The sequence below is a fragment of the Chiroxiphia lanceolata genome, chromosome 3 (genome assembly GCF_009829145.1).
Source record: "Chiroxiphia lanceolata isolate bChiLan1 chromosome 3, bChiLan1.pri, whole genome shotgun sequence".
NCBI classification, from domain to species: Eukaryota; Metazoa; Chordata; class Aves; order Passeriformes; family Pipridae; genus Chiroxiphia; species Chiroxiphia lanceolata.
Window position 1 is genome coordinate 23,252,216 of NC_045639.1, and position 24,666 is coordinate 23,276,881.

Genomic DNA, 24,666 nt, shown 5'->3' on the forward strand with positions numbered 1-24,666 from the left:
TGAAGTCTTCTGTTGAAGATTTCTCTATCCTGATAAGAAATTATGTGTTTAACTAAGTTTTTCACTATTCTAAATCAATTGGACTTTCTTCTCCTTTCACATTGTGCAATTTAAGCACCACATTACTGAAGGATGCTGCAGGAGATGGGCCAGGGCTTCCTGCCTAACTTCTTTGTATTCAGTTTTCTTATCTGTAGAGTAACAATGTTTGGGGGGGGGTGGTTGTTGTTGTTATTTTTGGTTTTTAATTTCATATTTAGCTAAGGTTGTCAAGCTCTTGATGAAAGTATACCAGATAAAACAAGGTACTACAAGGAAAAAAAAAGTGCATTGTACAAGAAATGTGATTGTTGCTGATCACTCAGACAGAACAGCCTGTGATAAATTTTGTTATCAGTCACAACTAAACATAGCTATGAACATTAGGCATGTAACAGCAAACCATGTGAGCATTTCTATAGAATAATTTTAGTTAACAGGGATGTTGGAGAGACTGTAATCTTCTTTCAGGTATTCTTGAGACAAAGATGAAAAAAGTAAATGCACAAACGATTCAAGGTGAATTATTTGCTCAACTTTAGCTGTCATGTAATAAAGCAGTCTTCATAGTTTGCAATGTAGCCTGTGTCTTCCTTTCAACAGAGAAATGAATTGCATCCCTAAATTAGTCTGAGTGCTGTACAGCATTACATAAACCAAAGGCAGACTACACTTAATCCTTTAAGGTTCCAATTCATATGAAACATTTTCAAGTTCTGAAACATTTAACCCTGCAGACTAGCACATAAAAGTATAGTGTAGCCCTGGAGTGTATTGTGTACACTTCCATAATATCCTTCCAGATCGGTTCCCTGTAATACCGCAGAGACAGGTGTGTTCTCAGTTCAGGCTTATGTTCTTAAAACAAAACAATGTCTTTGATTGACTTAGATTAATATGAGTACTGAGTTGGAGGAAATTGCACATTGGCCAGCAGTGAAAAAATGTGCTCTTTTTGTGTGTGTCTCCTAATATTGCCTTCCCCATTATTTTGATTTAAATACAAACACAAAAATAAATCAATTAAAAAAAAAAAACAAACCTTCGCAATGCTTGCAGTAAAAATTTAAAGACTTCGAAGCATTTTGTATAGACTTTGATTTGTTGTGATGAAAGACATATTTTTTTTTGAATTCTCTGCAAAATTTCTGCTAAAATACAGAGACTACCAGTGTCCATGCAATGCAGTCTTTGGATTTGATGTGTCAAAGAAACAAAACCCTTTAAGCCAGGTGATGGATTTATTTGTGATTCATTCTAATACAAATGGATTAGAAAAAGAAGACCTAGCAAGAAAAGCCACTGTATTACCATGTTTTACTATGTTAACATGTAAGTGTGAGGGTGGGATTATGTAAAAGGAAAGTTTAGCTAGTGAGAAGCTGCTTGGATGAAATATAACTCTGTTTTTCCATTCTTCCCTGTTCTTCCCATTTACACAATTGTTACTGCATAGGATGAAGTGCTGACGTACGCTCAGCATTTTGTGGAAGATAGAGACAATCACATAGTCCCTGCCCCTGAAGAGAACTGAGTGAAGCACAGGTCATGCAGGACTTCCATTAAGAGACTGTTTTCAACTTGGCTTTGCTTTTAACTTTTCTAAGCCCTCCCATTTGGCCCGATGCTGCTTTATCCACTTGAGACTGACAGTATGTCTTTGAACTGCTCTTATTTAAAGACTTACCCATTTATCCAAATGTTGTTAGAGAAAATAGGGGTTTTTTTTACTGTTAAAAACGATCAAGCATTTATGTGTACTTCATTTGGCAGCTCTAGTTTCTCTGCTTTGGAGCAGACATTTCAGGCTGAGCCACTGACCATCTGAAAACCTGACCTTATTGCAGGTCTTTGAAAAGTTAAAATCTACTTATGCTCAGGAGATTGGCTACGTTTTAATTTATCAAATAACTTCTTTAATTTATCAAATATTCCTCCTGAATTAATTGTGTCCCAGGCACAGAACATAAAGTCTGACTGAACCTTTCTTTGGAATATGTGGAGAAAAGGGATTTTAGTAGAAGTGTGAAATAAGCCTGCATGGCTAGTTGTTTTTTCTTTATTTAAGCAAGTTTGAAGACCTAAACTGTCTTTCATTGCACTTTTTATGTTTTTGTACACTGTGAAGGTATGTGTTTCATTAGTGAAGTGTGACAATGTAGGTTTGGAACTGTGGTAAACAAGAAGCTGATGTTAGAAGTCCAGCTGAGCAGATATGTGCCATTGCTGGGGTCATTTCACAAAATGGGGGTAACAGGGCACTTCCCTCACCCTCCAGCCATTTAATCTGAACCTTTTTAATCTCTCCTCATCATTGCTAGAGGAAGTGCTAGTTCTTGTGTTATATCTCCAATTGCATGTGTGCTTAGATAATTTCATGAAAATTGTAGCAAAAGTATCCTTTTGTTAGTATTTTATGGAAATACAAAAAAGGACTGGATATAAGGCCTCGTTAGTGTAGGATTTATATTGTGTGAATGCACAAATATCTGAATGACTTAGAATACCATTTCTGACCTTTCTAGGAAATAATCAATTCTAGGTTAGATATGACTGACACAATAGTACTCCAAGATTGAGCAGAAAAATCCCTTTTCTCTAGGAAATCTGAAGGAAGCAAGTGATTTTGGGACCCAAATTGGTTCCAACCCTTTTTGCCTGTAATAGGGGTAATCTTTGAATTTTATGAAAACATTCCAGAAAAAGGCTAGAGAAAGGAAGAAGACCCTTGACAGTTAGAGTGGCAGACTGTTTTTTTCTAGATAGTGGTGGGAAAAACAATGTCTTGTCCTTAAATTTTCTGACTGCTGCAACAAAGATGGTGAAGGGCCTTGAGGGGAAGGAGTATGAGGAGTGGCTGAGATCATTTCGTCTGTTCAGCCTGGGGAAGAGGAGACTGAGGGGAGACCTCATGGCAGTCACAACTTCTTCATGAGAGCAAGAGGAGGGGCAGGCACTGATGTCTTCTCTGCGGTGGCCAGTGACAGAACCTAAGGGAATGGCCTGAAGTTGTGTCAGGGAAGGTTTAGGTTGGATATTAGAAAAAGGGTCTTCACCCAGAGGGTGGCTGGGCACTGGAACAGGCTGCCCAGGGAAGTGGTCACAGCACCAAGCCTGACAGAGTTCAAGAAGCACTTGGACAGTGTTCTCAGGCACTTGGTGTGACTCTTGGGGATGGTCCTATGCAGGGCTAAGGATTGGACTCGATGCTCCTTGTGGGTCCCTTCCAACTCAGCATACTCTGTGATTCTGTGATTTGTCATTTAATGACTCTTAGATGGCCTGACTGTACAGCAGATCTTTACTTAAATGAATTGTTCAAAGCTGCTGAAGTGGTCTTGATACTTCTTGCAAGGGGGCCTTGTGTGTATGGATGGTAAGACTGGAGGTTAGTTTAGTGGACTTGATTAAACACAGTGAGCTTTAAACCTTTATTTAACAACTAAAAACCAAAACCTTGAAAACCACAGTGATCTTCAGAGCTGAGCACTGGATGAGAAAAATAACATTTAATAGAAGGTTTAGTTAAAAAGGGAAAACAAAAAGCCCACACAAAACAGTTTATCCCGTGTTACATCCCAGCTGTGCTGCATTTATATTCTTGATATCTTTATGTGAGCTTAAAACTTGCAAAAGAATAAACTGTTTTTCTTGACTGTTGGTTTAGCATCATAGAATATCCTGAGTTGGAAGTGACGTATGAGAATTGTAGAGTCCACCTCCTGATTCCACAAAGGGCAAGTAAAGTGAATGAGATAGAAAGGGAAATCAAGTCAGGAATTTGTTGTGAGCCAGGAATATCACTGCTCTCCACAAGGTCAGCAGTTTGGTGTTGCTATTCCTTTTGCTGCTATCAAAGCTGAAAGGAAATAACAGAATGTAGATATAAGTATGAAAGTATGCAGTAACACAATGTCAAGAATGGGAATTTTTGGGGGAGAGTGGAGGCCAGGGAGTGTGCAAAGGATGCACATAGTTTTACATTAAAGTTCACACATGGGTTGAGGAAGTGAAATTTATATGACCCTGAAATACAGATCTTTTATTCTTATTTATAAAGCTATAAAGTTGACAAGATTGGAGACAGTGGTTTTAACGTGTAGGAGAGCTTGGTGTGCCATGTTTGGTTTCAGCAGGATATTAAATGCTCCATTTGCTTTGTGTGGAGAAATTCCTGCTGATTTAATTTGATCTAATTGCAGTCTTAAAGAAATGTTATAAGAATAATTGTTTGTTTTCTTTACAATTGCTTTAGCTTACTCATTTAGCCGTAAGCATTTCATTCAATTGTAGACAAAAGAGGATTGATTCAGATTTTGGTGGGACAGATTTGCATCCAGATAGGACAGTGCAAACTGCAAGGGCAACTGCACCACAGGGGTGGTTTATTTTAGAGTGCAGGAGTATTGCCTGTCTTATACCTTCTCTGTGGAAAGCATTGCATCTTCCACACAGTCATGTGAAGATTGCTTCTCAGCAGACTTGAAGATGTTGGATAACTGCTATCTTTAGACTGTCCCTAGTACCTGAGCTAACTCAGGTTTCCCTAAACTAAGCTGCTTTGTGCACTACCCCATTTTCAAAACTTAATTGTGTATTTTAGGACCTACTGTTATTTAATTCCAAGTCTTTGAAGAAGCCCCTTACTGCTTCACTTTTCACCTACATTTTCAATGTAGGTACACTTTCCTATGTTAAAAATACCAAGCTGCTGTGCTCTTAGGCTTAAGAAATGCAAGATTATGGATGGCATTAGAGTTTTCTGACAGTATCTAACGTCACAACATTGTTTGTGCTATTGAATAAGACTGTAACGTGACCAGCAGTGCTTTCAAAAAGGAATGATTGAAATTAAAATCCATCTTTATCCTCAGGAGGTCTATTGTGCTTTTTCTATTTATAGTTTAAAGGCTTGGGGTTTTTTTAGGTTAGCTTATAATAGGATATCGGACAAGTTGCATGTTTCTATGAAGTGATTCAATAAACATCAACTGAAAGAACAGTTTTCAGATTTTGATTTGCCCAATGTGTGTCCAGGCACACTTAGCAAAAGTATTAAAAATGGAGATCCAGCTAAACTTTTTAAAAGGCTGTGGCATAAAGAGGTCTACATTAATATAAAATTTTAATTTCATGGTGGATGTAGGAGCAGCACTAAAACTTTTATGGAGAAATATATGTTTATTCCAAGTGGTGGTTTTGGGCAGAGAGTATTCCTTATTCCTGTGCTCCTGACACCTGGGGTGGGTTGATATCAGTTGCCAATTTTAAGACTTCAGCCAGCCATTAGTTGTTCTATGTCTAGCTTCTGATAGAGCATTAAAAGCGTGAATCACCAAAGCTCCTGTCCACTGCTGTCTGTAGATGGTCTAAGACTGGGCAGGGTATTGGAGAAACAGATTTTTAAAATACTTGATTAATGATTTGCTGAAATAACTGAGGAAGAGGGGGATTCCCTGTGAATAGAGGCCTCAGTAGTGAACTTACTGGCATGTTTTGTGTTTTATTGTTGAAAATCTATGCAGCTTTGCATAATGTGCTCTTAAGTAGTCTGACAGCACCATGTGGAAGAAGTCCCCTTAGGAAGATGGTAGTGTCTGGCAGGCTACTGGCAACAGTGATCCATGACACTGTCAGCTGAAATTGAGATGTGGTGGAGGTGAGGCTCTCTGTTCCATATCCCTTGATATCTCAGGCTGTGTCAGGAAGGCTTGCACATTGTGTTCGTGTCCATACTCCAACCAGAGGCACGAAGAGGTAAAAATTATAATTTAGCAAAAAAGTCAGCTTCTGGCCAGTGAACCACTGAATTAATTTTAATTGTTGTTTTGGGTAGGGTTTTGTTTCTGTTTCAGAATTTCAGAGAAGGAAGAATTAAATTGTTTTCACTAAAAAGACAGGTTAAAAATTAATGTAAAACATTTTCATGAAACACTCATTTTTCTTTGTTTTCTTCAAGTTTCAAGTTATAACTTTTTTTCAGAGGTATGTTTCTTTAACATTGTTAACTTTGTACTGAAAGGGTTGCGAAAAATATTAAATAAAATGCAATATACTATAGATACATACTTTGTGAGGCTTTCAAAATACTTATTTTATATACTTCAGAACATAAAATTTACTATTTAAACTCTTGTGAATCCTTTTTGTGTGAAATACAATAAAATTTCAGGGTTTCAATGTAGCTAGAACCTAAAGCCTGTCTCTAAGTAATCAGAGAAATAACTCAGAGGATAATGCAATTTGATCCTCTCAGATAGGTTTTTTTTTGATCAGAGAATTAGCACTGTCCATGCAATGACAACAGAAATTGAGCTGTGTTTTTCCTATTAGTTAACCAATGCAAATATATTCAAATACATTTTTGACCCCAGATACTTGAGATGGTAACTTCCATATCACCTGAGTTTGTACAAACTGGACATATATTCATAACCTTTTTACAATAACCATTAAAATGCAAATAAGGATAAATGAATCAGATTCTGCTGAAGCCTCCAAGCTTTCTGTGAGTAAGCCTGGTAGAGCCCAATTGACATTTAAAACTCTTCTTCTCATCACATTAAGTCAAGTAGTGAAATATAATCTATGCTCCATTCAGAGAGACAAATAAACACATTAATAATAATAATAATAATAATAGAAATCTTAGCTGTAAGTAATACATGTTGTTGCTACTCATCTCGAAAATAATGTTTTTACTTTGTCTGTACAGTAATGTGCTTCAACAGAGAAAATTGCTGCAGTTGTACAGTAAAGTGTCTGCAAAATATTGCCAGGCTATGTTTTACAACATAAACAGATACACTGTGTTTCTATTTGTGCACCAGGCAAATCACTGAAAGTGCAACTTCAATTTGTTTTATCTGTAACTCTTACTTTGGTTTCTGTGGCATTGATACTCAGACTTTTTTTAAGATCTTATTAGAGGAATAGATTAATTAAAACTCTGGTTAATGAAAAATATTCTCTGCAGTTGGTCATTCACTTCTCATTACATGTCTCAGTTTGCACTTCAGAAATCTTAAGAAAATCCAAAGCAGCAAATCACTTCCATGCATCATCTCCTGCCAACTGTACTGTGTTGGAGAACCAAACTACAGGCTATTCAGTGGCTGTCAAGTTGTACAATTTATCTGTAGGACAGATACTGAATACTCTACCTCAATGCCAAATGGTAGCTCTGTTTTTATTTCCTGACAGATATTTGTTGCCTTAAAACAATGCACCAAGAGGAAAAATTCTTTTTGCTCTAATGCCTCTAATTTCCTTGAATCTTTCTTCTCTTTGTAAAATGGGAAAATTTAAATTGCATGCCTTACCTAGATTAGGAGGAGATGAGGGAAAAGAGGAGAGGGAAGGATTTTCAGCTGAAGGCAAACAGACATGTGGTGATCACAGAGGGAATTCGACCCAAGTCTCACATCATTGGCTTTGAACACCGGGGGTAAATACACTGTTCTTAGTGGAATTATGCTTGAATAGAATTGGTAGGAGCCTGTGACATGGACTAACTTCAGATCCTCTGGAGAGGGAGGGAGGAAGGAAGGAAGGAAGAAAGGAAAGAAAAGAAAAAATCAGGCCAATTTTTTTGTTTGTTTTTAAATTTCAGCATTTTAACTGAGCAGTCACTTTGAAAAGCAGCATTTTAACTGAGCAGTCACTAGAAAGAGACCTATGCAGAGAGAATCAGTGTTTGCTTTTATAGCAGTTGGTGTCTCCCACTGCTTGGAGGTGGCAAACAAATCCTGAGAGCGCAGGCCAGTGTGGGTGCTCCAGGGAGCTGTGCTGGGAAAGTCATTGTGGCAGCCACTGTGGATCAGTATTACAGATAACATTATTTGCTAACACCTGATTTCCAAGATATGCTTAGTGCTGCATTGCCACTGCGGTACCATCGAGCAGTTTGGTCATTTTAGCTTATCTTTGGATCTGCTGAGACTATGTCAGATCCCAGTTCTATCATTTAAACATGCAGATGAAGGCAGATTGGGAAGGGACCCGTCCTAGATTCTGGTGTTGGCTGCTGTAACAACAATTACTATTGATTCAAGAATGATTCTAACATGAATATTTTGTCTGATGTACTGAAACCCCATGGATTTGTGTGAATCTCTTCAAAATCCATACTGACTTGGAAGACCTTCAGCATGTGAATCTATGGCCTCATCTTCTCACCCAGCTGCTATCACACCAAAACTGCACCATGATTTCCAGACATCCAGAACCCAAAAGTGGACTAAGTAGATTATCAGTCAAGCACATATTCTACACATGAACCAGATTTTTTTAGAGTGGACTATGTTCTGTTTGAGAGCTCTTCAATACTTCCACTTTTTAGGAGTGAAAAAACCGTTTGTGGTATCAAGACAATATAGCTATAATGTGAGAATGTAGTTCTTTTCTCAAACAAAATCAGCAGAAAACCTGACTAAGCAGCAGTAATCACATCTTCATTACTGTGCTGCTTTGAGGAGACAGAGTGAATGTGGCTTGACCTTATGCCTGACTCAGGCTGAATTTACAGTGGTAACAGAGAAATCATCTTTTCACTTATAAGATAAATAGCAAATTTGATGGGAGAAAGAAATTGGGAAAGAAAAAATATGGAAATAGAAGGTTTTATAAAATAATTCTTCACTATTTAAGAATTTTGTTCCAGGACTTGTTATTATAATTAAAACAAACAAGCAAACATAAAAGGCAGAAAACTATTTGGATTTCAAGTGCATGCTGAGCTGATGGTGAAAAAGGTCCTCAGCCCACAAATTCAGCAGGGAATATAAATGATTGATGGTAAAAGCTTAGATCATCCACTTTAAGTGTGATTGACAGATAATGTTCTTGGCAAACGTCTGGAATTCAGCAAGCTGGGAATGAAAAATGCAAAGTACTGACAAACAAATGCCATCTGCATTTCTCTAGCTTTTTAATCTTTCCTCAGAGGTAAGGTGAAATATATAAAGCCTGGAGTTATATGTAAAAAGAGGCTTTTGGCTCAGGTTCCCTAATGCAGCCATTAGACTTTGCCAGCCTCCTTCTGACACACTCAGAAGTATCACCTTGTCCCTCTTGCTTTCTAATTACAGATGGATTTGATAAAACACCCACTTAATCTTCCCCCCATTTTTTTTAATTCCTTTTTCCTGAGTGATTGATCTTACTATGTGGAGAACATATAGACAAAGGGAGATGATATGCAGTTCCATATTATGTATAAGAGGCCAATTGTTCTAATCCAGTGCGGGTACTCCTGGGTGGAATTTTAATTCCTTCTTGCTATAAAGATTTCCTACTGCTCCTTTTCCCCCCTGTTTTCTATGAATATCAAAGACGAGTTTTTTTAGAATCTGACAATCAAATTTGATACTTTTGATATGCATCATTTAGGAAATGCACTTGATGGAAACAAAGCAGTGTGGTGTTTGCATGTGTGCCTTGCTTTGGAACCCAAATACAATGTAGGACTGATTTTCAACTAAATCACTGGCTGTTAAATTCAAGGAAATATTTTAATGAAATCGAGTACAACTTCTTCAGCGTTTTTTTGGTTTGTTTCTTTCAAACAGAGGCTTCTGTGATCTGAGTCAGTTTGTGGTTCATGTGTTGCTTTTCTCTGGTTTGGCTCAGTAGGCACCCAGCAGACGTAGCTCCTTCCTGTGCTTGTCCTGCCACTAATGGGAAGTGGCTGCCTAGGGTAGCAGGAAACTGCAGGAGGGAGAGTTTTTTGGAAGGAGGGAGTTACAAATAGCAAAGGGAAACTGTCATTGCTGCCACAGGTGAATGACACAGTTGTGTCTTTCTGTGTTATGTGAAAAGCAGAATTAAATTTTAAAAAGAGTAAGACAACTAACTTCTGAGGTAGGCATAGCAGCACCATGCTGTTTGTGCTTGCATTGTACTAATTATTCTTCATGATACTGTGGGACAGTAAAATGATTATTTTCATTTTAAGGTAGGGAAACTTGTCTGGAAATATTAAGAAATATGCTTAGAACAAAGCTAGAATTTCTCTCCCTTGTGCTTGGATTACCAGCTCTAACTGTTGCTCCTCAGTGATGGCACATTTCAATGCTTGATAGATTCCAGAGCGTTAATTAAAACAGTTGTTTAGCTAATTGCCTGGAATATTGTGAGTAAAAGCATATTTATTCCAAAGGCAAACAATCCATTTTTACCCAGTGAAGCATATCAGTTTTTATGGTGCATAAAAATTGTTTCACTTCAGTTTTGAATATATTGTGTACTTGTCTGTCTAAAAGCCTTTCAGATGATGATCTGCTTTAAGTGCATGGAAGCATTTTTCTTTGGCAATTTTTAATGTATCCATTGAAAAAGCATACATTTAAATAATTGAAGCTGTGAAAAGGCATTGCTATTAAAATGAAAAGTTGCTTACTGTACTGGGCTATTGGACTGCCACCATGCTTATTGATATGCAGCCTTTGTAGTATTTCCAGATATTGTCCTATGTAAGGAGACTTGAGATTGGAGAAGGGTTATTGTTAAGGTGTCTTTGCTTAATTTTTGAGGAAAAAACGTGCTAAGGGAACGGGTGGTTTCAGTGTATACACAATTTTAAAATTAAAATAGAGTCTATGCTCCTCCAAAGCGATCAGGGACTAAACTGGTCCATGGGAGGTGGCTGCATAGGGCTTCTGTGGAAGACTGGGAGCACATCAGTGTGACAACTTATTGCACTACAGTGTAGCTTACCATCAAGCTGATAGCTTCTCCTCAAAGAGAAAATGCTGATCATCTAATGGAAAGATTAGGTAAGGATGGAAGTACAGCTCAAGGGCTAAGATGGGAATTCTGGGTTTAATTTACAAGTTTTCGTGAGCTCTATACTCATGATAGTTCTCTTGACTTTCATATAGCCTTTTATACATGACTATTTATTTAAGAAATGAAACCTAAAAGGGCCTGGCTGAAGTCAATAAACTAATATTTATTTTGATGCTTTGGCTTTCAGAATTGCTATGGGCAAAGTATTACTTATAAGACAAGGTACCATCTGGTCCATTCCTACCTCAGCTTGATAGATGTTGTGAATGCATTTCTTTGTTGTTTGTCTTAAGAGAAATATGCAGTGGTTATATAACAAAGCAGAAGTTTAAGAGGAAAACACATTTCAAAACAATAACAGTATAATATTCTTATTCTGTTAGCAGTATATGTTGGAAAATAGAAAAAGAAAAGACCATTACTCTTGTAAATGGGCTTGTAACTTTCTCCTACACACTCCCTTTTGTGCCCAGCCTGAGCTGGGTTGCAACCAGCAAAATCCTTACTGGGAGCTGTTCCTCAGCTGGATTTTGCTAAACTTGCCCTGAGCTGTAGGGTCCAGGCTGTGCAAATGTCCTCACTGCAGTATTCTACAGCAGGGATTTCACTGGCTGCCACAAGCTCAAAAAGATATGCACATGGAAAGGTTGTAAGGAAATGGCTGTTTTCTTTCTTCCAGTGTGTAACAGCTAAACATTCATGCCTGGCCATTGCTATGTTGGTGATAACTAACCTGTGCTCTTCTTGTTTTGGACTCTGTTTCTTTGTAGCCTGTAACTGCACTGACGTCTTATACAAGATGATTTTATTGACATAATAGTGGGTAATTGTTAGTCAGATTAAGAAAACTTAACAACATAGATGTAAGAATTAAATCCTTTGCATTTAAGTTAAAAGAAGAAAGGGAAAAAACATTTCATCTTAATTAATCTCTTTGAAAGGGATAAGAAGAGAACATGAACCAAGAATGAATCACTTTTCTTGATTTTTAAAGAAAATCATTTATTGATATTTAAAGGGGACTCATCACATGAACAACTTTTTGATTATTATTTATTCTTATGAAATTTTGCTAGGCTATTAGCAAAGTAATTAACAAAAAGATAGCAGAAAAAGTTATTAATGAAATATTTCAAAGTTATTTTTTTTTGGCAGAATTATTTTCTGACCACATGAAGTAGAAGAAACTTGTCTGTATAAATGAGATGTATATTCTTTTACATTTTTTGATGGAAATAGTACTGTTATTGAAAGTAATGCTGTTATTTTTGTTTAGGCAAAGGAGACGTTTTTGGTGATGTGTTCTGGAAGGAGTCTACCCTTGCCCAGTCCTGTGCTAATGTAAGGGCTTTGACTTACTGTGATCTTCATGTGATTAAGAGAGATGCTTTGCAGAAAGTACTGGAATTCTACACAGCCTTTTCACACTCCTTCTCTAGAAATCTCATTTTGACCTACAACTTGAGAAAAAGGGTAAGTAGCTTTGATTTCAACATACGTCTTATAAATGATCTCACTTTTAAGGACTCTCTGCATGAAAAAAACTGAATTACTTGAATTCTGGCATTTTTTGTAGACTCTCTTTATAAGAAGGTTTTTCAGGGCTTACCTAAGAGAAACTGCAAGTGTGTAGAGTCAAAAGGCCACATTTATTCCTGTGCTAGCTTTGTAGAGAGGTAGACTGTGTGTATGTGAAAGTACTCCACATTTCAAGGAAAGAGACAGATTCCAGCATTTTGCAAACTGTCATGCATTTGTGATAAACAGTGTTCACTAGTTAATGCAACTTTAGTTTGTAAAGCAGCTAAAAATATTTTAGGAGTGTTGCCTGAAATCACATAGAAAATGACAGGAAAGATATAAAATCTAATATATGGAGCAAAAGTCAAGAAGAGTAATCACAATGGAAAAATAATATGAACATGACATTCTATCAAGAGTTGCTTCTTTTAGAATCAATCACATTTTGGAATTACTTTGCTTATCTATAATGTTTCCTTTTTCTTATCCTTGATTTTTTGACTCATTTCATTCCTTGCTGTGTGCCAGTACAAGTTATTTTGTCAAATGCAAGTCATCATAATCTAATAGCTCCTTTTAAATCCTCTGTGTAATCTTCAGTGAACAACCTCTGTAGAAATTTATTAAAACTGTAGTAGGTATAATTCAGATGATATGATTTTATGATGCAAGGTAGAAGACAATACTATTACATTTAAAAGAAATACATTGGAGAGCCTGCATTTGCTTTAAAATATTATGATATAAGGATACTTGAGATCAGCTAAAGAAATATGTTTGATAGGAGATTTTTTTGTTCCTAAAAAAGGTTTTCCATGGTAACTTCCAGGTGCCAAGTAAGTCCTAGATAATTACAGCTGAAAAAATAGAAATCTTTAATTCTTTTAAATCTGTTTTGTAAAATTAGACTTTGCAACTAGACTTTTTAAAAATGTTTTATTTTTTGTATATGGAGTTGGCATGCTGAAGTTAAAATAGTGTGATGATATTTTCCATCTAAGAGCAATATCAAAGAATTCAGCTTTTTAGTGTTTGATGAAGAAGAATGTGCTATCCACACTTTGGTCAAATAAATACAGCTCTAGTAGAAAATTGATGTAATTAAAAACTAAGAAGCAACTTATACTTGAGGGTTTCCTCATATGACATTTTTTTCCAAATAATACTGAGTTCCTGCAGGATAAGGAGAAGGTGGACAGCTGCAAGAGCTGTTAATAAACAGCTACTTGTCCGATGTTAGTTAATGTAGGAAATAAAATAAATGAAAAAAATTGACATTACCTAATTGAGATTACCTAAAGAATCGGTATCACTGACTGCCATATTTTGTAATTAGCTCCGTGGGTAATGTGGTAAGATACTCTAAGAATATATAACTACTTTTTTCTTTTTTTTTTTTTTTTTTTTTAATCAGTAAAAATAACAAGCTTTGAGGCATAGAAGGACCAACTTTTTTAAAGCTCATGGCAATACTAGCAGAATCTAATAATTTTGGATCTGCTCTGAGCCAAAAGTCCCAATTTTAGAATAAAATAGCTACTCCAGAAGTCGCACTCTCTTCCTCCACATTTATTGGCATATCTTTTCCCAGCCCAGGTTACAAAACATCTTTTAACCGCAGCGTCATAATTTCTGTGCTGTCAGTTTGCTACACAAAATGTTCCTAATAAAAAGGTACATCTTATGATAGCAATTTCCATCCAGTTATTCAAATAATTGGATTTTAATTGAGTTGCAGTCAGCAGAAAAGTGGCGTTGATTGATAACGGACGCGAGAGTTTGATGGTTCTAGGTTAACAAGCTGTAACGTTATTTATTTTATTGAAAGAAGGCTGATTGCAATCAGAATGCAAATGTTAAATAATGTGAATAGTATATGCTTTTGGAAATGCTTGGAAGGTACAATACTTCAGAGATTTGAGGTAATGCACGTTAAAGGACAACTTTTTAGAGTTCAGAATTTAATCTGGTTTAAATATCTGTGATTTTTATAGCAGTATCTCCCCAGCCTGTCGCTTCTAACACTTTTCCTAGTCTATTTCTGCAAATGGAATTTTGTAGAATTCAGATGAACTGGTACCTTCTGTGAGTTACATTTGTGATGTATTGCATACCCTTTGGAGTATAAATACCAGAATTACACTTTTCATTTCAATAAACAGTTTCATCTCTAGCTCCAAGTGTTCAACCAGTTGAAATGTAGATACTGTATATTCATCCCACATATATTCATACAGATTCCAAATACATGCAAAGCAGCTTTGGGGTTTTCTTTCTCCCTGCAGAAGGATCTCATGGATATGTTTTTAGACTTGGTTATTCCTCTGAGGTGTCCCCATCTCCAGGGTGCATATGCCTTCTCTTGGCCATGGTACTGAGTCTCGCTACTTAGTGCAAGGTGCTCTGTAGCAAAGTTTCACTCAGGTTAAGTGAGCTTTAACACTGATCCATTTTTTCACCATGTTTGCATATTCCTTGGTTGCTGAGTCTCCTGTAGTGATCCCTGGTGGAGATGGGACTCCCTGTCCCAGGCCCTTTGGTGCCAGTGAACAGTGCTGACCTTACAGATGTTCCCTCCACTTACTGGGGTCTGGATCCATGTGCTAATGTCTGTGACAGAAATAAGCAGACATGCAGGTGTGTTGGAGGGTACTGGAAGTGGTCAACTAGTCTTGACCTTAGCTAATCCCTGAGCTGGATTTAGGCAAAGGAAAAAGCAACTTCCCTCTATTCCTTGTGCTGTTCTTCCTGCTTATCTTGAATGTGGTTTGAGCTGAGCTGGGAGGGCAGGAAGCTTTTGTCCATGCATCCCCTTTATACCTTTCCTAGAACAGGGCTGCAGTTATGAAATGTTACTGCCTGTTTAAAGACTTTGTGGCCAAGGGGAAAGTTTCCAATGCTCTGTCCCTGGCATGTCATTACTGTCCCTGTCTGTGTTGCGAAAAGTTTCCTTTCACTCGCTTTCTCAACAAACTCCAGTGAAATATCCTCTTTTCTAAAACTGATCAGTTTGCTCAAGTGACTAAAATCCCTCCTGAAGTTATTAGCTATCTAGTTACTTCTGACTGGAGTTCAGACTTGGAAAACTTTTTCTTTTTCCTGAAGGGGAAGAGAAAGGTGACCTTTAATTAACTGTTTCTGCTGCTATTCATCAAAATTTTCATTTTAATGGGAGCAGGGGGAGAATCATCTGCTACATCTCTCTTTCCACCATCTTAAGAAACTGGAACTGCAGTCTGTGGCTGCAGGTGGCTGTATGTTGGACTCGAGGGCTTTGCAGCTGAAAGGAAGCTGATAGAGGGTTTCTCAGAGCACTTCCTGCTGTAACAATGTGATGAAATTAAAGCAGGTTAACTTGATGTTTCTCTCCATTTTTGGAATTTCAGAGAGAACCAGGGGTATGTGGGATAGTCAAGTGACAAACATCCTTATGGAGGATATGATAGATGAAAGAAATATTGCAGGTTTGGAGGGCATCAGCATTCATAGGCTGGATGGAGGTCTGGTTTTCCCCTCCAAATATTTAAACACTTCTGGGTCTTCAGACTGGATTTCACATCTCCAGGTTGGTAGAAGCAGAAGAAGACAAAAGCTTGCATGATAGCTTCTTGTCATCGGCTTTTGCTTGTGAGGAGGTGCAAGTTTCACATTCTTTTTTCAGGAATGTGAAAGGCCTTTGGCAGCACTTGTAATCATTCTGGTTTTGCAGTTGCTTCTTTCCATGTGTATGAGCTTTGTGACCAATATTAACTTACACTGAGTTTTACCACAGTGTATTTGCTCGGTTCATTCTGCTGCAGCTGAAAATGATGTTATAGCTCAAGTGATCGCACACACTACAGAAAAGGGAGAATTCTTATACATAATTGATTAAGCTGAGATTTCTCTAGTAGGCTATTTTAGCCTGGATAGCGATTAAATGACTAATTCTGAATACTTTGGAGTATCATGATAGAAAGCACAAGTAGCTTTTCAGAGGCTGAAATTTGTGTCCTGAAATAAAAGAAGGAATGCAATAGGATGTAGGTATGTTACTGGGATTCTGTGAGACTGAAAGAAATGGCAAAGAACATTCTGCATTTTTACAAATCAAACATGATTTAATGATTTAGAGCCAAAGCTCTCAGTCAGAACATATTTCTTGAGAGAGAAGTGATTGTAACAGAATAGACTCACTCCTGGCCAGTGTAAGATTACTTGCTTTTGTACATGTAGTGGTGTATTTATTCTATGGTACTCCAGCTGTGCCAGTGGACAGGACTCCCACCATCTCTTTTGAAAAGCAATTTTAAAATGTAATTGTGCTTTCCTCTTGAACATTAACTTAATATTTCTTCTTTTTGTAGTGTAAGCTCTAACTAGAGAAAAAACCTCTCTCAAATCATACATTTCAGCTAGGAGTACTTCAAGCCCTGATTTTAAATCTCTGTTAGGCCTTTGGCAGCAGAATGTTTTCAGAGAGTAGTCCATGGCCTTTCCACATGGCAAGTTTTCCAATTCTTTTTCATGATGGATGTTCAAAATGTTATCCCAGAATTCTTTCTGATACGCAAAAGGCTGAAGTGCTGGAAGGTTTTAACAAAGCTTTCTTACCCTGAGAAGAGAAAGGTTTTAATTTTAGAATACTGTCCCATTTGATGATAGATTTCTTAATGGTCCAGCTGACAGCTTACTTCTCTCTCCTGTGTTTGTACTCACAAAAATAATCCCACAAGTTCTGTGGGAAGAGGAGGTTGATGCTTGACTGACACGCACCTTACAGCACTGAGAACTGAGAGTATTGTGAGTGATGTCTAGAAGGGCCTGTGGCTTGGGAATTATGCCATATTAGCTGTCTAGGAGGCAAAGTTTTTATTTGCAAAAAAACTGTCCAAATGCAGATAAACACTTAAGTATTCTGTTCTTTCCCATGCTACTTTTTTAAAAGCTGTTCAAGTAGTTGGATGTTCTTGCATTCACGGTTTCTCCATGTCAACCTTTAGGTATTTAATTCTGTTTCATCATTACTAAATTCCATATTGCATTTTTGCATCTTTTCTCTGGCCTTGGACATCTTAACTTTTATATGTCTCTAACAGAAAACTGTTTAGCTAACTCACAGATTTTTGGGCAAATGGGCCTTAATACCCAGACTTGGAGAGAATTTGACAAACCGCAAGCATTTAACATTCATGTTTCTACAGTGACTGTTGAAATATGTGGTTGCGTTCAGCCCAAAGTAACTTCATTACCTTTCAGAAGCATCATCTTGAAGTTTATTTTCCAAAACTTTCCAATTCTAAACTTATTTCTGTTCTATTTAATGTATATGGCCTTGAGCCTTAGGCTCCTCTGCTTATGCAGAGGAAGATGTGGCTACAGACAAATAGTTTACATAGTGGGGATGTATATGTGCAACAGAAGATATAATTAACTAAGAAGTTCCAAGACACTGTGGTGGGTTGACCTTGGCTGGCTGCCAGGTGCCCACCAAGCCTCTCTATCACTCCCCCTTCTCAAAGGACAGGGGGAGAAAAATAAGATGAGAAGCTCATGAGTCAAGATAAGGACAAGGAGATCACTTACCAATTGCCATTATGGGCAAAACAAACTTACTTGTGGAAATGAATTTAATTTATTACCAATTAATCAGGGTTGGATAATGACAGACAAGAAAAAAAATCTAAGAAACACCTTCCCCCCATCCTTTCTTTTTCTTCTTCCCAGGCACAAATTCACTCCCAACTCTTCAGTCTCTTTTCCCTGAACAGTGCAGGGATTTGGGGGCGGGGGTTCTGGTCAGTTCATAACGCTCAGTCTCTGCCATTCCTTGCTCTTCACACTCTTCCCCTGCTCAGTTGTGAAATTCCTCTTATGAGAGGCAGTTCTTCACAAACTTCCCCATCATGGGTCCTTCCCACAGGTAGCAGTTCTCCAAGAACTGCGCCGGCAGGGGTGCCTTCCACGGGGGGCAATCCTTCAGAAACAGCCTGCTCCAGCGTGGGTTCCCTGGGAAACCACAGATCATGGCCAGAAGACCTGCTCCTTCATGGGCTCCTCTCCACAGCCTGCAGGTGGATATCTGTTCCACCACGGGCTTCCATGAGGACTAGGGGAACACCCTTCATCACCAGAGTCTTCACCATGGTTGTTACCATGGGTTGCAGGAAAATCTCTGCCTTTGGTGTCTACAGAGTTGTTTCTTTCACATATTCTCACTTCTCTCTCTCAGCTGCTGTAGTGCAGTGTTTTTTCCTCTTTCTTAAATATGCTAGCACAGAGGTGCTACTAACATCGCTGGTTGGCTCAGCTCCGGCCTGCAGTGGGTCCGTCTTGGAGCCAACTACAACTTTCTCTGTCCAACATGGGGACAGCTTCTGGTGCCTTCTCACAGAAGCCACCTCTACAGCCCCTCTGCTATCAAATCATTGCCACATATACCCAAAACAGACAACAAACCCGTTCTGTTTCTTTTATTCAGTACGATACGTTTTCATGTAAATTTTAGCCGTAAGTTAGATTAAGCTATGTGGGTAAGTAGCAAAACGCTTCTTTAAAATGCTCTTGAATGACTAATCCCTTCTAAACTGATTTAATGAATTCATCATGTGTTTGAGATGCCTTCTCCTACTATGAATAATGAGTAATTTTTCATGCTTTTAGTTGCTCTGATGTAATGTCTGTACAATTGTTATAGAGGAGTAGCTTAGTATACCGTACAAAATAAGATGTGTATTTCCCCATAGGAATATTAAGTTGTTGAAATTCTGATAGGCCATTCACTAGTAAATCCTATTAAAAGTAACTTAGTCATCTGTAGGTATTAATAATTGTCAATAGAATAAATTGATGGAAGAGCTGGTGAGGGTGAATTTTGAATTGCAATTCACCTTTAAATGGAAGAATATGATTCTTTTATGAAGCTGATACTAAAACCATAACTGCCTTGAAGTATCTTCATTAAGAGAATATTTCCTGTTCTGTGCTATTGTAGATTTATATATTGTAGATTTTCCCACACTGGTTGCTAAACACTTAGCTATGATTCTGATCACTAAATTAGAAATTAAATTTGTACAGACTGAATTTATAAAAACAGATTTTTACCTGTTTCCCAATGTGTTTTCTAAATATGGAAAACATTCCAATTATATGTCAGTACTTGGAAAAAAAAATGTGGTAAATGAAACAACTTCTTGTCAACCAGAAATTGAGGTTAAGCACTTCATTCATTAATCCAGAAACACAATTGATACTTTGACTGTTTTTTTTGAGGAGACCCCCTTGAATTGCTTTTGAAAGCATTTTTTCCCTCAATGACCCATAAAATACTCAGCCTTAAATAGAAAAGAAAAAAGTCTGACCTTTTTAAATTCTGTTGAGTGTTCATGAAGTCTTTCCATATATGGGAAAACTATTCCGAGTAGATGAAAAATACAGTTAACAAGGTTGATGGTGAATTAAAACAAAATTTGTTTTCATACTATTTTAATCATTTTAAAAAAGACACATATGGCTTTTGTGAAGCTATTTTCAGATGAGTAATAGAAAATTAACATTAAAAAAGGGTTTTGTCTCATTTTTACATGCACAACCGCCCCCACCACTTGTTTATCTCAACAGAAAAAGATGCATTACTTTGATTTTTACCCTCCTCCACCCACGTAGACTAAAACATAGAAATAATTTTAATACAGAGAAAGGTTACTTAGAGTGAATGAGGATTCCCCAGAATAGCTTCCCCAAGCCTTTTTAAAATAGAAAATGAATTTCCTAGGAACTGAGGAAATTTTAAATGTTGGCCCACCACCAGGGACAGAAGATGATAATCCAAAAGACAACTGCTCTTACACAGTCTGGGAATATAGTCTTCATTGTGAAAACAGTGAAATTCTCGTTAGTATTTTTACAGTCCGAAGGACTAATCCCAAGTTTAAACTCATGTTTTTCTTACTATATTGTTGATTTAGAAAAATAGAAGTGCAATATGTGTAGGGTGTTAGTCTTATTTTCAGTATGTGCATGGTGCACTACCACCTGTTCACAGTTAAGTGTACTGAGGTGCCTTAGTCCAGTTTTGCACCACACTTGCGAAGAGAGGATGTTCCACGGGAATTCAAAGAATTCCAACCCTTTCTCAAAAGCTTGAAGTTTGTCTTCTACTGCTTACCATGACTGAGTGGCTAGAGTCTGAAAATCTCTTTGCATTTCTAAGTAAGAAAATAAACTGGTTTTTTATTGGTGCCTGCCATCCATGTCTGTGTATATGTGTCTGTGTGTATGTATGTGTGTGTATATATTATATATGTACCATGATTGGCCTATTGCTGAAACTTTAAAGAAATTCCAATGTCATGCTCTCTTTCTAATATATGCATGCTGTTACCCAGGCTTTTTTGCATGTATGTGCCATGTTCTATCATGTATTATAACTGTACTAATTATGTCGATGCCTTGGTAACCTCTGTGGCCTGGTGTTTGTATTTCCTGATATAACCTGGTGCTTCATACACTGTGGAGCACTATGGACCAAGCAAAAGACAGAACAGTGACTTAATAACCTCATGTATAATTTTTTTCAACTCTAAAAATGATCTCTGCGGTCTGGAAAGCAGCTGGGTCCAGGACAAACATATTAAAAGAGTATGATTTCCTGGCATAACAGCTTTGACCTTCTGGTCTTCTCTATGGTCACTAAAAGCTGAACTCATAGGACTGCAGATCCAAACACTCAATCCGTTCAAGGCACTTCATGGAGGAGAGGGAATGTAGATAGCTGTGCAATATGAAAGCTGAGTTACAATGGCAAATCTACATCCTTGAGCAGTAGGACTTTATAATCTAAGTGATCTGACTGATCCTTTCTTTGGTTTTCCAGTGAATGCTGAAATAACTGCCCCCAGTTAAAAAAAAATGAAAATATTATGGAGGCTACTGCTAATGTTGTGTAGAGACTGTGATCCTGGCTCCAGACCAAATCCTACTACAAGTCCTCTGTTTTCTTGCTTGAATTTTGCGACCTTTACTGTAACTGTGAGCCCTTGGACAGCAAGACAAAGGAGATCCTTTCCTTCTTTGCATACCTGAAACGGGTCTCCACAATTCCTCTGAGGAGTCTATTTGCTATACACCATGATGGGCATAAAACAAATATCTCACCTTAAATGCAAAAAATGCTGTTAAGATTTTGTGTGAAACAGAGCAGTTTCAAATCTTGATCTGTGAACACTGGGAGGTGCCCACTGTGTTTGTGTAGACCACTGATGGTTTATTGCTGTATCCATCCTTGAGAATCAGCCTTTTAGCTGTCTATCAACAAGGATCTTGCTGGGGGAATACAGCCAGGAGCGTACCACATTCCTTAGTCTCAAGCCTGCTGCAAGAGAGTCACCCAGATAATGTGGTGTCTAATGTCAACTTGCTTTACAGGCTGCTGCCCATTCCAGAGTGACATTGAAGTGTTTAACTGCTGGATGTGAAGTGGAGTAACTACTAGGTGTGGCCTTGTGGAAGTTTTTGAGTTTGAAATCCAGTACACTTTACCATCATGGGAATGAACCAATTGCAAACAAAACTTGTTAGGGCAACTTGCCAATCGCCTACTCTAACTGTAGCTACCGACTGTTGCCTCAGCTAAAATGTTAAGGAGGGCATTGTGTTGGGCTGTGGCTTGGTATAAGGACTTCCTTTGAGAAGTACATCAAGAGTAGGATCACAAATCAGTCCCTCTTAATTTGGTATTATACTTGCAGCGAGCGACTGGGTTTTTCTTCAAACTGTATGACTCCTTCCTGAAAGGAAGTGTACTGTTATGTCAAACACCTGTTTGGATTCAGATTTTCAAACAGAAATGTGATACCTCACACTGATGTAGCCTATTAAATCCCTATACAAATGAATGTAGTAAATGTTTTTACAGTAATTTTTCTAAATTGGCAGACTGCAGAGGGGACTTGCACTCAGCTCCACTTGAAAACACTGTCAATTTTAATATTCTGCCTCTTGTTATTGCTTTAGATTTGGTTCCCATTCATTTTCTCTTTTGCCTATCACATTACAAGATGGGGTGTGAACTTCAGCATCTTGTGTGTGTTTGTGTATATATAAATATGTATGTGGGTATATATATATATATATATGTACATATATATATATATACACACTGTGTTCAGTAATATCTCCCTCAATTGAAGCAGGAGCATACAGTGGTAGGCTGCTCTGAGTATACCCAGTGTCCCAAAACGCTGTCCATATAGGACTTGGAGTGGGAATCACGCTGTCCACAAACAGCTGTGCAGCTGGACATCTTCAGTAACCACAGGTCCAAATCCATTGTCTCTCTATGCAGCTGTGAGACTGCATAATGTTTTCACCAGATTTTTATCATGAGCTAAATCTGCTAAATCCATTTTTAATTAGTACAGCATTTTCAGTGTGAAAACCCAACAACCAATTAAAGTAGTATTTGCACTTGAATACTATGTGCTTTTATTACCATATACTTATGTGTTTCTTATTTTTGTCACCATCTCCTGGGGTCTTTTCCAAATACAGAGAAGAAAACACCCCATACATGCATTGGTTCCAAGCCTTCATGACTTTAGCAAAACACATCTACACCAGTTCCCCAGCATTTCCCAACCTGGCTTTGCCTCGCAATTCATCTAAAGGTACTATGCCTCCATCTTAAAACTCCAGAGGATGTACTTCCACTATTTTGATATACTTCATGGTTGGTCATTTCTCTCATATGCTCTGTAATAAATATACCACACAACAAAATTTTTTCATTATTCATTTACACAGCTGACATGAGAGAATCCAAGAAAATTTCTGCCACAATAATTTTGTAACTCATTGGATGATGTACTTTGTAAGCATTGTGTTTATGTGAAAATACAGAATTATGTTCCACTTTTGGAACCTTCTTTTTTACTTTTCTTAAAAAAAAACAAAAAAAAACCCCCCAAAAAACCAAACCCAAAACCCAAACAAAATACCCAAAAACTCTTAGGATGTTAGTCTAAAAGAGCTAATAATATACCCAGGTTAACCAGAATAGATACATCTGTGGTTTCCCATCTTCCAGGTTGGTACCTGATTTTGTACAAAATTTCAATGTCATGTAAACTACACCATTCTTTGTACTGCTGCAGAAGTGAGGATTCTTGCAATCTTCCTCTAAGTGGGGGGATGTGCGATTTGTTGTTTCTCAGGGGTTTGCTGTTACTTCACAGTAACTGGAAAGATGTCATTTATGGCCAGTTATTATCTTGATTAATGAAAGCAAAATTGCTGTTGACTTCCATCACATACTTGATCAGATGGTTAAATCTGGAGCAGAAATATGAGGACGTTGTAACCTTTGCTCACATTAAGATACAAAGCAATAGCAGAGGAATAAAATAGTGTTAGCTCTAACAAATGGATATTGGCTTTGCTATTAGAAATTTGGTATAGTTTAGAAACATTAGCCTTTGATTTTCCTTGTCTGCATTTTTCAAATTGCTCAGATAGCAAGTCTTGTAGGAGTAAAAGTTTAGGTGGCTTCCATGCTTTTGTGTTTGTCCTGTACCCTTTCCAAAAGAGGAAATGCACATTTAGTCCAATGACAAATTCATTGGAGTGCATGGAAAAAGTAATAATGAAAAGCTTTTATTTGGGATGTCATTTGGGATCAGTTATATCCTTTAACATAAAAGTATTATGATGGTCTTTGTCAGCAACCTTGAAAATGGTCATTTGTGTTGGACAATCACAATGGTTTGTAAATGACCTTCATCATTCATACCCAAACCATCCTGTAATGCAGATGCAGCCAAGAAAGCAGTTTGGAAAATTTGTGGCTTCTGGCTTGTAATATATTTCCAAAATTTATGCAAGTTTGTCTAGATTTGTAATTGCTATGTTATTTTTATATGTAACATATTTGTTAGTGCTGTGAAGGTGTAACTTCAAAAATACTGAAGGGGTGTTTCTTGTGCTCTCTGAAAAGCTATCATTAAATATGCATATTGCCTGTTTCACCACATTTTCCAATCACTAAGATCTTCCAAGCCCGATCATTCTCTTCAGAGAGCTGTTCAGAAAAGCACACTTTGTAGAATTATAGGGCCCCTACCAGATTACCTTTAATAATATTGTAATTTTATTACATGTTGTGATTTCCTTACTGAACACTTTAAGGTATACAAATGGAGCACTTCATCCAAAGATCTCATATGGAGCTATATTTCTTTTTTTTTATAGATATTGAATAATTTATTGTCCTTATGTGAAGGGAAACTGAAACTGTAGAGGATTAAGTGACTTGCTATATTGTACAGTGGCTCTCAGTGA

The 24,666-nt window shown here is 37.4% G+C and overlaps 1 protein-coding gene across 3 annotated transcripts in view; it reads left to right on the forward strand.

The window, feature by feature from the left end:
• KCNH1 (potassium voltage-gated channel subfamily H member 1) overlaps positions 1 to 24,666 on the forward strand; it is a 185,262-nt gene that overhangs the window by 93,615 nt on the left and 66,981 nt on the right. For all 3 annotated transcript variants that reach the window (XR_004356274.1, XR_004356275.1, XM_032683850.1), the window contains exon 10: positions 12,104 to 12,300. Coding sequence is in view for 1 of the 3 variants with exons in the window: in XM_032683850.1 (XP_032539741.1) it covers positions 12,104 to 12,300 (197 nt within the window). In the remaining 2 variants the exon portion in view is untranslated. The remainder of the gene's footprint in view (positions 1 to 12,103; positions 12,301 to 24,666) is intronic.